This window comes from Rhea americana, unplaced genomic scaffold (assembly GCF_003343005.1).
Source record: "Rhea americana isolate MKP2758 unplaced genomic scaffold, rheAme1 scaffold_32, whole genome shotgun sequence".
NCBI lineage: Eukaryota > Metazoa > Chordata > Aves > Rheiformes > Rheidae > Rhea > Rhea americana.
This window is the reverse complement of record NW_028186446.1, coordinates 2723528-2738659: the sequence shown is the minus strand read 5'-3', so window position 1 is coordinate 2738659 and position 15132 is coordinate 2723528. Positions and strand designations below refer to the sequence as shown.

Genomic DNA, 15132 nt, shown 5'->3' with positions numbered 1-15132 from the left:
ATGAAAGAAAGACACTTTCAGTCAGAGAAAACCTGCCAGAAGGAGCAACTCATCAAAAGAGCAGAGAGGGAACCTCTCTTGACATACTACRTACGTCTACTGGAAGCAGAAAAGAGCAGTCCTTCTGAAACCCACCAGAACAACACTGTCATTCTGCGATGCACTAAATGCTTGAGGAAAGGTAACTGGAAAATTCAATGCGTGGACTCCCGTAGTGTGGGAAATGCATTTTCTGGAGAGAGGCAGCTTGATGAACATGGCAGGACAGAGTATTTTATTCTTAGCGGACTGCTGAAATTTGAGAGTTTGAGAGCTAAGAGGTTCCCAAATTCTGCTTATGTATTTCAGCTGCCTGGTCACAAGCTGTCTTATGTTGTGATCTTATCAAAATGTAGGATCTTTTCAGAAAGAAAGGGCTCTTTAAGATCTGTATAACATCTGTATAAAAGATCCTACATACCCTAGAGAGGATTATGTAAGTYTGACATCCTGAAGACAAACAGAAAACTTGGCTGTTGATCTCACCTAGAGGAAGATCTGTGTTAAGAAAAAAATGCATGTGTGTTTTGATCCTGGAGCAGTTAAGAGATCTGGTTACAAAAAAAGACTAAATTGATATGGCTGAAAAGTGATGATCTTCAGCAAAGAAGTGGGAATAGGGACCACAAATGTAGGCTGGGGGTGTGGTGGCAAGCAGGAACTTCTGGAAGGAGATTTGCATCTGAAAAAAAAMCTAGAATGTAATATTTAATCACTTCCTGAGAGAGGTGAGATACTCTTCCCATGTTCTCTGTGAACAAAAGGGTTCAGAAGGTTTTGATGGAGTGCCAAATTGCAATTGGTATGCAAATAGATACTTGGGTGTGCTTTTCTGGGTCAGTTACAGGGTCAGTGCGCAGGATGTTATATTTGGGATGTTTTCAGATAGAAGCCACCTTCATATCTACCATTCAGTTCTAGTTATACTTATTTTTTCATTTAACAGACATCCAAGTTCTTCAGGATTTCATGAGGATGTATGAATCTCCTCAAGCTGTTGTTGCCCGTGAGGAAGTTGTTATTGTCAGTGAAGACTCTCAAGTTTGCAAACCCATGCCACCAAAGAGAGAGGAACTCTCTGAAGCTGTAGACCAAATGCAACAACACAGAGGACCACCAGCAAGCAGGAATTCCCCATCAGCCCAGAGTATGTGCAATAGGGAGTCTCTAGATGGCATGGCAATGTCTGAATTTTCAACTAGAAATGGTCAAAAAAATAATATGTATCATATTCCTGAAGGTAAGTAAGTGTGACTGTGTGAGTTTGTGTGAAAGAGAGAGAAAGGGAGAAGCACCAGTACAATATTCTGCTGTGAACTGTTGCAGGATTCTGTACAAAATTGTCTTTATTGTTCAAAATAAAAGCATTTAGGCTTGTGAGAGCATGTTCATTTTCCTAGATGTGTTCATGTATATATGGTATATGCTCCATATGTACTGCTTGCACTCTTGCTTGCAGAGTTCTGGTCAATGCCATGTAGACAGCAAGTGTACTTTTAGTCTCTTTAGCTGAGCCTTAGTTGGAAGGGGAGATGTATACCAAATACCAAATCATTACTATTTTTGAATATTTCCACTGGAATAACACCTTGCCCTTGTAGTCATCCTTTGATGATACTCTGTACATACCCTTTGGCTGTGYTTCTAATCCAAAGATTCCCAAAATCTTAAATCCAGTCTTCACATACCACTCTATTTTATCTTGTGTTTGATCTAACCTGCCTATGAAAATGAGTATTTCTGGCTCACACTTAAGAGCAGGTCTGTTTGTAAAACAGACCTGTGCTCAAAGTTCGATAAGTGCATGCCTAGTTAAGAGTCAAACAGATGTCTAGTTTGAGTTATTTCCATAGTTCTGGAGAGATGGATTCATTTAGCTAAGAGATGTACCAGTTCTGTCTGGATGGTAATAGGTAAAAACTATACTTTATTTGTATATCTTTCATATTCCGTAAGGTATTAGATGAAACTACAGTACTACATCTATTTGTATTTTTATTCTCACTTCTGTAAGGCCATTAAGGCCTTTGTTAATCATTAGGCACAATATAGCAGCAAYCACAATAAAAGTGATCTTTGTTCCTTGTATAATATACATTGTAAATATAAAGACTAAAATATGCACTAACTCAAAGGAACATTAGGCATAGATACTCAGCTCCTGATTTATGTGTGCATCAAGACTTTATCACGGTGTATGACTGAATCTCATCCTGACAACGTAGGTCAAGCACAGCAGCAAGCGAGGAAGTAGTATACCCTAGCTAAAGCTTAGCAAAGACCAGGAAGCCAATTTCTGACTATTTAGAATTAAGCAAAATGTCRAAGTAAATATAGGGCCTTAAAATCCATTCTACAGTTGTTGGCTAAACATCARCCATGTTAAGATAACAGAGATATCAGAAGCCACACTCCACAACCACATGTATGTTGTATACACACCTGCTGAATGAGAAATTCATCCACAGCTAGCACCTTTTGGAGTCACTGTGTCTTCTTCTGYTAGACAATTCTGACTTTTAAAAAGAAAGACAGAGACATTTCACCCTTTCAGCATTTATTCTTGGCATAGTATGGTTTTATACATGAGTCTTACTATATTGATGAAATAACATTGTCTACATTCTTCAGGTTTCAGCATGAAAGTGTATTGTTTTACCACATTTCATCTAGCTATATCAGTGGGACTTATATGCTGGTAAGTTTAAGTAAGTGCCTGGAGTGTGTCTTCCCCTAACACAGTCATATGGGAAATACAGGGAAATGAGATCTCATTATTCTACAGTTGTGTAATAGCTGGTCACAGCCACAGTGCTATTTGACCAATTTGTRCTCTTGCAGTTTCYTTGCAGCACACTTCTCAGAGGAACACAGGTTTGGAGTRCTTTTTTCCTTTGTAGCTAGAAGAYTGAGATCCAGAAGTTCAAGCAAATAGCTAACAGGTTAAAAAAAGGGAAAATACGAGGGGCTGCTTTACACCAAAACAGATTGGAGCCTGCTTGTTTTGCATGAATTGGACAATACAGATTGCTGTTATGACTACATGGCCTCATGCATAGCAGATATGCAGCTCTGAGGAAGGTGACTGGTGTTCTTTTATAGGTTTCTGAGATGTAAGAACTATGTGTATTTGCTAGTGAAAATGTTATAAAAGCAGAGAATGGCTGTCTGTCTCTAGAAGGAAACAGCTGTTTTTCATCTCCTCACTGTTTCAGCATTGTAAGGGAAATAAGACTGCCCACAAATCTGTTGAATGGACGTTAGATGGGCATTCTAAATGTGGAAGGAAGAGCACTCCCTCTGCGTAAACCTTTTCACGTTTAGCACAAAGGCTCCAGACAGCATCGGAGATGATCACTGGCACAGATTTTGTAATCTAGGCATGATAAATCATGCTATATACCTTGTTCAACATAAAAAAATGTTACTGTTCATCACTGTTATTTGTCTGTTACTGTTCATCACTCAGTCATCACTAAGTGTTTACTGGCACTCTGGGAACTGTGGATGTGAGGAGAGCATTTTGGGTTTGAGAAGCATTCAAAGAAATCTCAGGAAAATTATACTGAGCACAGAGGGRGATAAGGGATAGTTTTTATTCAATTAAATTCTGGCAATGCTTTGGAGTCGGTGGTCAGGCTGAGATGTATGTATTTATGTATATATTTACATATATTTATATGTAGGATGCTGTAACTACAGCTTTGTCCTTCCCTAGGACCAGAGTAATCTGGAAGCTGCAGAAGTATTTGTGGCTTTTTCTTGCACCCATGTAAGTACCTGGAAGTGATGCACCAGACTACTAGTTCAGGTAAATGTTATGAACTGAGAGCTTATTAACAGTACCACTTGGTACCTTTCCCAGAGCGGATCAGATCAGTATTCTGCTACTTCTCTTCCTACCTCTTTTGTTTTTGTTGGTTGGTAGGATTATGGCATGAGAAGGAAACAAACTTATTTCTTGTCCACTTTCTCTTCTCTTCAACTCTTATTCAATATCCTTTTTTCTCCATTGAAGGCCGGAATTGCAATATGAGGGTAGAAAATAGGTATATACCTTGCACTGTATGCTGAAAACTATAAAGTAATCTTCCATTTAGTGACTGTTAGGTTTTTCATTGTCTTTTGAAAGTGCTTTTCACTCAAGCCAATACTTGAAATAGTTGGAAAAAGTTGAAGTGGTGTGTGCTAGTCTGTCGTACCAATTGCAGACATTTTAGCTTCTCTGCAAGATCAGGACTGCGCATGATCCATTAGCTCTCACTGCTACACTTGGTGAGGAGTTGAATGTAAGATAAGGAAAACCTAACTGCTGGGGCTTATTGGACAGGGAGAGGAGAGGAGGGAAAAGAAAAGAAACTGCTAAAATAAACTGCTCTTTCTAAGGCAGGATCTGTAAACTGGCTCCCATTCTGCAGCTGGCTCCCATCCTGCCTGCTGAAGGCTGCCAGTGCTGGGCTGCGTAGCTCTATTCACAGTGCTCAGGTGTTGGAATGAGATGCAGAGGTACAGGAAAAGCAGCAGAAGAAAAAAGACCTTTGTTAAAATGTAAAAACCCTGGGTATGCTGGTATACTGCTTATCAGAAAGTTCATAGGTATAAATAACATCTTCTGGAAAAGCTGGCCCTGTGTTTTTAATCTGTGTTTTTCCCTTTAGTCCAGCCTTCTAATACAAATCTTCAAATCTTCAATGATGATCACTTGGGCAGGTTAGAAGTAAAAAAATTGTTTAGTTTGCACCCCAACTATGGTTTTAATGTACCTACAAATATATGACAAATACCTGAGAACAAATAACCCATTTAGCTAAATGATTTATGCATATATCTCCCAAGTGAGTCATTTCTTTATTTCAACTAGTATGACTTTGTATAACAAAGATTCCACTTTTATAACATAAAAATATATTGAATAGGTAATAGAATATTTAGTAGACATTTGAAATCTGAATGTTTTCCTTTCAACAATAAAACATTTTACTTATTTGCTATATTTGCTTGAATTATCAGTCACTAAAAATGTTTTATTTGCTTTTTTTTCCTTTTTTTAAAATGGGACAAGTGTTGCTGTTATTATCCTGCATACAATTTACAACAAAATTATTTTAGAGAATGCCACTTACACCTTCTTAGGGGTAAGTATATTGTTGCAGTCCATGATTTTTCCTTTTCAAGCTCTTTTATTCCTCCTATATAGACACAAAAGTAAACATTCACCTTAGTCAAAACTTTGTTCTGAAAAAAGTGTCTGCCTTACTTCTCTCTTGAAAACTTTTTTTTTTCTGTTCTGCAAGGCAAAGGTACTGAATAAWACTGATTTCCTGCAATTACAAAAATGATATTTTCTTGCTACAGGTGGATGAAACCCTAAGACCTCAGAGCATACTGCAGATGTTCTGTGCATTGCTCAATACATTAGTAACTTTAGGTCTTAKCTACATGTTCCATCTTYAGAACTAAAAATAAAAGTCTGTTCAAAAAGCTCTGAAGCTCAACACAAAGCAATAAATGTAGCAGTAGTGTATCCATTCACAGTACGAGGATGCAAAAATGAACCTRCCTAAATTTTGGCATAGGAGAGTAGAGGTGAAAACGGGAAAAGACAGTATAGTATTGGGTGAGCTCAGATCATTCAGCTGCAGGCCATCAAATCCTGCCCCTATGGGATCCTATGTTATCCCTTCTGTTGTTAAGTCCATTTCGTAAGTCTTCCTTTTGTCCTCCATTTTCCTAATAGAAGAAGTCCTTAGAAAGAGAAATTGCTCTCAGACGTCCCATTCTTTCAGTGATGTTAGCGATATAGACATAAAATGCTCTGTGGAAAATCATTCATTATTCCTATGTTACTGGTTGATATTATGAATGGTGAAGAAACAGGACAGTGAAATTGTTCACATACTTTACATATAAAGTTATAATGATTTAATAAAAGATTTATGGACCTTACCACCAGAATCCTGCCCAATTTGGAGTATTTTTAGCACATTCCAYTATAATCAAGAACTAAAATAAAAATACTTAGTGTTTATTAAGGCAGGTTGTTCTATAACTCTCTGAAAAGATCCTTTTTGTCTTCTTAGACAGTAATCGGAAGTATAATACTTGGAATTATTTCAGAGTAAGTCTTTTAAGTATTTTTATTTTGCTATCTTGCATTCTTCTTGAGCACTTTTAGATAATAAACTGCATCTTATGTCTTAGTTCCCATGATACAACTTTAATGCAAGTTGGAGGAATAACTGCATTTGCAACCCTGTTACTGATTGTACTTGCTCTGATGACAAAAGTAAGTACCATTAATGGATTATGTAACAAAATCTATGTTTTCATGATTTTAATGACATTTTTATATCTGTCTTATCCTTTTGAGTCACTCAATGTCTTGCCATTATGTCTACTAGCTTTGTTTGCCTCACCAAGACTAGCAAYGCTCATACTTTTTTAAAAAAAAAGGTAAGTGAAAAAGCTGAGAACAGTCTGACCTAAGAACTGTGGTACTAAATGTGATCCTGTGTTTCTGCACATCTCTATACCAGTTTCATTTTCCTCTGTACAGGTGTGCTATAGTAAGGGTGAGAGAATCCAAATGTGCATAGGTGGAGGGTAGTCTGATGTTACTCATGAACTTATTACCATTTAGTTGTTCTTCCCTTAGAGCATCACTCAGAAATGTTGATGAGTATCAATAGGACAGCAGCAGCAGTTGGAAGTCAGTTTAGGAAGCTGGCAAAAATAGACCCTTCACAGAGTTGGAAATTAATTAAATGTGTTTTAGAGAATTATTTAGCTTATTAACAGACCAGMAAGGGGAGCAGAAGGCTAAACTGGCAGTAGTAATCTCAGGATTTATTGTTACTGTATGCCATTAATGTTAGTTTATTAATCATCAGCCCTGAGCAACATGTAATTTTTTTTTAAGTCAAAGATGTGTTGGCCAATGGCAACTACAGACGCTCTTACTGTGTTTGCTGTCCTCAGAAAACCCTGACAAGCATGAACATGTCAGTCATATCAAGCAACCTGCTGATTATTGGAGCAGTTGTTCATTTACTTATAAATTCATCTGTAAGTGGTTTACTTGATGTGTGCTTGTGAGATTCACTGCTATGCGTTAGTTTATTTTATACAGTACCTATAATCACTATATCTGCATTGGGTAGTATCAGTAGCTTCYTATGATACTGCATTAAATGCCATAAACATGTTTAAATGCAGAAGTCCTTTTCTCTATTAAAGTCCTTTTTACGTAGTGAGGAAAGTGGCAAAAATGTTTAGATGGCAAGTTTTATGTTTAATCAACTGCTCATTAGCCTTTTTTCAGTGTGATTGATTGTTTCCTATTTCATTCTTAATAAATAGTAAGACTGGGTGGTTAGATAGGTTTCTAAAGTTTCTACTTTACTACATCATTTGATAGTCTTATCTTTGCTGTATCTTTTTTAACTGACCAGATTATGCCTTTCTTAGATTTAATGCTGCTATTGATTTAAATACARTGAGGGATGTCACTTTTTATTGTATTCTAGCTTTCATTTCATAGTGGCAGTGGTTACAAATTGTTGCCTTTTCTTACAGAAGCTCCAGGTTATATATGCTGTATTTGGAATCCTGTTCTTTGCTCTGGTAAGTAAAACATTTATATGGCATGCTTTTTAAAGACATTATCTCGCTACCATCTTTTTTGCTTAAACTTTCAAACTTCATGTCTAACATAGGGTTCCCCAATCCTGCAGGCAGGCAGCTCTCTCAGTATGAACTGCTATTTGACATGGGAAGATGCTGAGATCTGCCTATCTGCAAAACTGGCCACTTTCTTAGGCCTGTTCTGTAGAAAGGCAAACCTCTCCCCCCCCCACCCCAATTTTTAAATACAGAATGGTGAAGCAAATAACAAGGTACACTTTTTATCTGCAAAAGCAGGTGGATATTTCACTTTGCTATGAAAATACAAYAGTGATTTCCAAACTACTCATATTTCACTGCTGATGATTGTAAGCTGCCATGAATTTCTAGATATAAGGGGTGCTACTGTTGCCTGCTCTTTTKGTTGTAGTTAGAGGGGAGTATGTGCATCTAAACATGTGAGAACCCATGGCAAATCCCAAATAGACTCCAGTTATAAAGTACCCCGGTCTCCAAGGAAAGTAGTGGAGCAGTACGGGAATATTACTTCCCCCAGTAATATTTTTTTTCTTAATATTCTTTCTCACTACCATTAATTGGTTGTGGTCCACTGCCTAAAAAAAAATTTGCCATCATGAGGACTTAATAAGCAGTTATTGTCCCTGCTGGAGAAGGTTTATGACTTTCCCCTCATCATTAATAYGGAATTCCAGTTATTCTGAGAAACTGAAACTTCAAAAACTGCAAATCACACATTGACATTTCTCTAAATTGTCTATTTTATTTATCATTTATCTCTAAATAAGGGCAAATAGCAAGGACTTTAAATTTTGTGTAAATTGTAGAACCCCCCAAAAAAGCAAAAATGAACATAAGCACTTTTTTCCTCTCTCCTCTTCCTACAAGGATTTGATGAAGATGGTAACTGAGCTTGAAAGACAATCCACAAAGGATCATGCCTCTGTGAATTATATTCTGGCAGCATGGAAGCTTTACATACACATTGCTATGCTATTCTTCTTTACTTTGCTGTTAGTTGATGACGTACCATTAAGCGCTTTTCTTTCATTCCTGTACTAAAGGAAGGTGCATGTCAGTTCAGACAAATCACACATGCTGGCAGAGATTACAGGATGCATTTTTGTATAAATCTTCTTATAGACAAAAAATGGTCTTAGAACAAGACAACAGAACCTATTGTAGAAATAGGTATTAAAAGGATGGGGGAGGAGTAGGGTGTGTGTGCCATAATGTACTATGCTAATCTATAAAATATGTTACCTTGCTGATGAGATGGTGTGACCACAAGGTTTAGGGTCACTCTCATGAATGATGTCACATTTATTAACAAAAATGCAACTCAGAGTTACTAAAGATGAGGAATAATGAGAGAATCCCATGTGAAAAGCTTGCAGACTGCAGAGTAAGGAGAGGAGACAAAACATTTGGGGGGGGGGTCACTCTGATTACTGTAAATATATTTTAAGAATCATTATTTTTACTTTCTGATTCTTCTTAATTAAATTAAGAAGTATCAGCTACACAAAAATCAAAAGGAAGCGGAGAACGGACACCTAGGTCTGAAGGCCCRGAGTGAAGTCACCTTCACCTGTCACCATTACTGTAACATTCTGAACATGAATGTGTATATCTGAAATGTCTGTAGCAACTAAAGTTATATGAGATTTAACTCTTTATTAGCAAAATAAAAGTGCTACCAATTGCTTTCTTACATTTTGAAGGTATGAAGGATGTAGCATGATCCCTACTTTCTGAAAACTCCTCAGGCCACTTGATAATAGTTAYGGCCACTTGAACTAGACACCTCTAAGGCAACCCGAGACATTTTGAGCTATTGACAGAATCCCTTAAATTCAGCATTTATTCCCTTAAGGTTGAATATTCTTTGTTGTACTTGAAGAGGGGAGAACTGAGGCAGCAAGCTGAAGCAGATGTATCTGGTTCCTGACAGCAGGAACCAGATACTGATACTGAGACCTAGAAAATTACTGATGATTAAACATCATCAGTAATCGAGACACTTTCAACAKGTATTYCAAAGTAAATCAAAGCTTTCCATGATGTTAAAACATAACTCTAGTGCAATTTTTACAGACTTTCACACAATCAAGTTGATTTGTGAGTTTTGAGTGCTATGGATACGTAAGTCAAAAAAGCTGATAAGATCTGTAAAGCTAACTATAAGACCATGTTTGGAGGATCTGTATTCCACACATCTCTTACGCTACATGGGCAGCAGGAAACACTAAACACAGGGAGTTTGGATCATCTAAGCACACCTTATAGTGTTTTGATCTATTTGGCTTGTAAAATGTTTAGTGCATAAAACTTTAATGTGAACTATATGGTTTCTATTCAATGGCATACCTTTATATAAGCTCTAGTATTTTCCAAGTTTTTCTATTGAAATATTTTCATCCATATACTGAGACTATCAAAGTATAGTATTAGTCTTTCCTTAGCAACTATATTTTTTAGTCTAGCTTTTATTTTATTTTGTTTTATTTTAACCATCATTAACTGCAAAGATGGAAAAAAGAATYTGAACTCAAATTTAAGAGGCTAAGCTAACACACAGGTAGCAACAACACTGAACTCAAATCGTGTCAGTATTGGCTTGCTCTGGAAATAAGATGCATTTCTGCCACAAGGAGGCCAGGACAGTACAGTCAAAGAACATTAGTTCTTTAATTTGTGTCCATCTTAATAAGAAATATATCCCCAAGTGTAAATAAAGTTCAGCAGAAAGCTACATAGGTACACATTTTTTAGATTCAGCTGAACAAACTTCCTTTAAAAGAGGACAGCTGAACAGACCACAGCCATATTGTACATACCGCTATGAAAACAGATTCTAGTTTAAAGAACAAATATCAAAGGAGATCACTTCTCTCTAGTGCAACAGAAAGCTTAACTGCATCACTGCTCAAGTTTAGAGCCTCAAAAGTGTTTATTTGAAACTAGTCTTAAGTTATTTTTAGGAAAAAACCCACAAATTACAGTCATAGTAAACTATGTTAAAGAAGTAAATAAAGCGCTGGATGATTAGAAGTATGGATTGTAACTCATTTACTGGAAATAAGTTAGAAAATAACAACATTAAAGGCAACTTTAAGTCATTCATATCCTTACTGAACTGGAAGATAAAATTTGTAGCTGAGCAACAATAACTGAAGAATGAAACATGGAAAAAACACATCAAACAGAAAGAGAACTTCCACTTTAAAGATCTGATGTAACTTAAAATAAGTACCACAGTCCATGAAGTAACCTGAACCTTTTATAATTTTTTTAAAACTTCTTGTATGGGGTTCACAGACCTGAGAATACACCCAAAATAACTAGTCCAGAGTATTCCTTTTTAAAAAAATTATAAGTTATTGGTAACAGTTTCTTTAATGGAGATTGCTGGAGTAGGTCCCACATGAGTCCATATATAGCCTTTCTCTGGTCTTGTAGGAACAGTAGGGAAGGGAGATGATCGAGATTTGAAATATTCTGAGGGTGCGTGACAAACAAATTCCAAATATTCCATTTTCCTTGGGAGATCTTCTTCTGGTCCTAGGAAGAAACAAATAATCCCCAAAGTCAAAATTCAAAGGCTTGAAACTGGAGCATCCAAGAACTATGTAATATGCAACAACAGCCGAAATCCCTCACAGAATATGCTATTTCAATCAATGACATTGCCAGCAAAGTAGCCTCAARTACTATGTAAGAAACCTCTACATTTCTTCTCAGTACTATTTTCTTTTCTTTTTGAAGCATTTGTTTTTGAAGGCCTGCCTGTCAAACTGATTTTCCCAAAATATTAGTAATTTTATAATCAGTTATAGAGCACTTGCTATGCTAGTGCTTACATTCTATCCATTCTAAGTACCCAGGATGAAGACTAGCTAATTCAGATCACTTTAAAAGAAACAGCTTGCCTACTATATCAGGTTTATACTGTAACAACTTTGATTCTAGCTATGGAGGAATAATTTGATCCTCAAAGTAGCAAGACTGTAAGTGTGCTTGTAAGCACACATAAGTAAATAATACCACTCATTGTAGTAGTACCACTTACACACACATACATACATATATATATATATATGTATATATATGTATATATACACACACAAAAACATGCACATATAAAATGTTACTCAAGTGAGATAAATATTTACAGGATTAGGATCTAAAAATGTGGCAATTATATAAATGATTTTGACAAATTAAAAAAAGTTMATTTAAAAATTACAACTCTGCATCAGCTGAGGCACGACAAAGTTGCAGAAGGTGATGGCTTAGAGATTACCTATGATATAAGATGCAGCATCAAAACAATCTTTGGGGCTGGCTTGTGTTGGAATGAGCCAGGTTAGTGCAGCGCTCTTTTCACAGTATTGGTCCTGAATAAACCCACGGATCTGAGCATAGTATGTTTTTCCATCCTGCTCATCAACCACTGAAACAACATCTCCAATTTGATAGTACACACCCTAGAAAACATACAAATGATAAATAAATAAAGCAATCTGATTTTAGAAGCTTCACACTGAGTATCTTATATTATCTCAAGCTACCCCAGTCTCAAAAGACCATCTTAATTCAGCTACATGCAAAGGGAAGGTGGTGTCACCTTGTATCAAGTGCTGTCTCATCTACAGAGCCATGAGCACAGCTTATGCACAATTACCTAATGTCTAGCAGTCTGCATTTGGTCGCAGAATAGCTTCTGAAACCAAACAGGCAGTTCCACATGGTCTACTGTGGGCTCAAAGTGCCACGGCAGAAGCAACCTGGCCTCATCTATCTTCAAAGAAACAGATGGCTCAGCTGTTCCACTCCTTCCCTCTCTGTGGACTGTTATGCCTCCTGTCTGCAGGGTGGCAATGGCAACGGTTTCATTCTGTCAGAGGTAGAGCAGCGAGTCTGATGCCATCTAGAAATAGTAACAGCAATAAGCTGTGTGTACWGGAAAAGTAGTTTTTTGCATATGAAGACGAGTGTACCCATCTGTGCGCAATCAAGTCCCAAAACACAGACCCACATCCTGCTATTGCCAAGGCTCAACCATTTTACATGGCGCTCTGTAATGTGCATGATGCTGCACAACAATGGCAGCAGCAGTTCATGTTACAGTAGCGTCACACAGCACAAGGCAGTGTTTGCACCATGAAGAATAGTGTTTGCYATGAATCATACAGCAGAGTTTTGTTCTTAAAATGGAAAAAAAGAACACACAAACAAAAAGACAACYAGTTACCTTTCACAAAAAGCATCAAAGTATAAAAACAGACATGTTTTGCATAMAGGTTAGATAGAGCTTCTGCAATAATTCTCAGGAATTTCTGATAAAAACAAAAAACACAAGAAAAGATACCAATTCTCTTCCAAAGCAAGCAACAGCAAAATAGAAATTCAACTGGCAAGTGTGGCATGCAGCATCAGGTCTCTAGTGAGTATAAGGAAACTCGGTCCCCCACTTCTCAAGTGTTTTTCCAGCATTTGGCTTCTGGCTATCCTGACTGTTTTCTTCTTGGGGAAAAAGGTCTCAAAAGGTTGGTTATTCTACTGGAAAGCAAATTTCAGAACTTCAAAACACTAACATCTTGGGTGCTGCTAAAAATGCTCTACAACATGAAATGTGAGAAGGCGACCAGCTTCTGCTTTCCTTGGAACGTTTGACAGATCCTGTTTCCTGGCTGCCTGAGACTGCTTGCACGCAGCTTTGAGAGCGGAGCAAGTTCAGATGTTAAGGCAGGGCAACCTACCACCTGCACTACTATATGTGTTTAAAATAGAAAACATCACATACATTTAAGTTATCATCAGCTATGGTCAGTTTTGCTTGGTATCAGCACAGTGAAAGTTAAGAATTTTCATTTACTCATTMATTTAAGCAAATGTAATTTAAAAAATCTTGATGGCATTAATTACTAACGCAATGACACGCATCTTCTTAGAACTAAAAAATGAGACAATAATAACTACTGGAATAAGCTACCTTACAAGCCTCAATGGCAGTGCCATAAACCAGAACAAAATACTACATATATTGCTAGGAAAGAAAAAACAGTTTCTGTAAATACTTCCTTAGCGCTTTCATTATTTGCATTAACTTTTGAAATTGGAAATAGAAACAGCAAGATCCATTTTTCAAATGGACTTGCATAAACCATACCTTATAAAAGATTGATTCTGCTGTAATTATAGTGGATACAGATTCAGGAGCCTTAATGGGCTAAGGAAACAACACAGAAACAGAAGGTCAACAGTGTTAGCACAAACAYGGCATGTAATGTTAATTCCTTTTCTTTTTTTCTCCGTTTAGAAAGAAGGCATACTGATGGAAATTAGGAAATAAACGAGTGCAAACATTTAAAATATTTGTACTTTAAAAATTCAAATAATTAACATTTTCATTCTCAAGACTTAAAACAGAAAGACTAATACTAAATTCACATCACTGGTTTTGTAKTTTACAAAAAACCCTCCTTCGCTTAAGAAGCGTGGCTGAAGGACGGGGGCCGTCCTGATTTCCCTCCGCTCGGGACCTGAGTTCGCAGCGGATCGGGAAGGCAGGCTCACCCGGGCCGCTCACGAATACAACTCAACTCTGGCCCCGACATCACAGCCACTTGCTCCGCAGGTTTAACGCCGGTTTTGCGGCCGGAGCTGCCAAATCCTGCACGACGGGGTCAGGCAGCGCGATCCCGCGGGCGGGAGGCGGGCCCGGCCGGGGGCTGCGCTGCGGCAGCGCTGCTCCGGGGCAAGGAGCGTTTCCACAGCTCCGGCTCGCCGCGCCGCCGCCCGCAAGAGGCACTGCAGCCCGCTCCTTCGCGCCCCACCCGCGAGCGGCAGGGGAAGCCACGCACCGCCTTACATTTTTTAACTTGAAAATGTGCCTCCTCCCTTTGCCTTTCGTGGAAACCTTCTTCTCCGCAGCAGGGGCTGACTTGTACTTGGTGTTCCGCAGCCGCGCAGACCGCCGGTGGATTTCCTGCTTGCTCTAGGATGCAGAGAAGGGGGGAGGAGGGCGGAGGTAGGACAGGCGCCGCGGGGCTGGCCCGGCCCGGCTCGGCTCGGCTCGGCTCGGCCCGGCCCGGGCGCCCTCCCTCGCGGCCGGCGCCGCGGCCTCACCTGCTTGCCGCCGCCGCCGCCGCCGTTGCTGTGCTGGGCGGCGGCCGAGGTGGTGGCGAAGGCGCCAGGCCCGGGCGGCGCGGAGCGGGCCGTGCAGTTGTTGCAGAGGATCTCGCCTTGGCCGCCCTTCTTCCACATGGAGGAGGAGGTGCTGCGGCACACGCTGCACGTGGGCTTCAGCCCCAGCGGCATCCTCCGCGTTCCCGCCGGGGCCCGCAGCCCCTCGTAGCCGCCGCACGCGGGAACGCGGCGCTGCCGCCGCCGCCGGCCCCGGCCGCGGCCTCTTCCCGCCGGCGGCGGATGTCGCGGCGGCGGGAG

General features: G+C 39.1%; 2 protein-coding genes across 3 annotated transcripts; one reads left to right on the top strand and one right to left on the bottom strand.

Annotated features, from left to right (window-relative positions):
• On the top strand, positions 1-8742 carry LOC146592717 (uncharacterized). Its single transcript, XM_085310566.1, has 10 exons — positions 1-181; positions 986-1279; positions 2671-2737; positions 3758-3811; positions 5102-5174; positions 6120-6157; positions 6241-6325; positions 7018-7108; positions 7580-7662; positions 8569-8742. The coding sequence occupies exons 1-10, from the start codon at positions 1-3 to the stop codon at positions 8740-8742; spliced, it is 1140 nt and encodes a 379-aa protein (XP_085166692.1).
• Positions 8743-10352: 1610 nt separating this feature from the next.
• On the bottom strand, positions 10353-15126 carry GATAD1 (GATA zinc finger domain containing 1). 2 transcript variants are annotated; one of them, XM_085310493.1, is made up of 5 exons: positions 14815-15126; positions 14558-14683; positions 13856-13915; positions 11987-12170; positions 10353-11244 (listed from the first exon to the last, which is right to left on the bottom strand). In XM_085310493.1, exons 1-5 carry the CDS (start codon positions 15004-15006, stop codon positions 11054-11056), a joined length of 753 nt encoding a protein of 250 aa, XP_085166619.1. In that variant the 5' UTR covers positions 15007-15126; the 3' UTR covers positions 10353-11053. The 2 variants fall into 2 exon arrangements, with proteins under 2 accessions (XP_085166619.1, XP_085166620.1); XM_085310494.1 differs by lacking the exon at positions 13856-13915.
• Between the last annotated feature and the right edge of the window lie 6 nt (positions 15127-15132).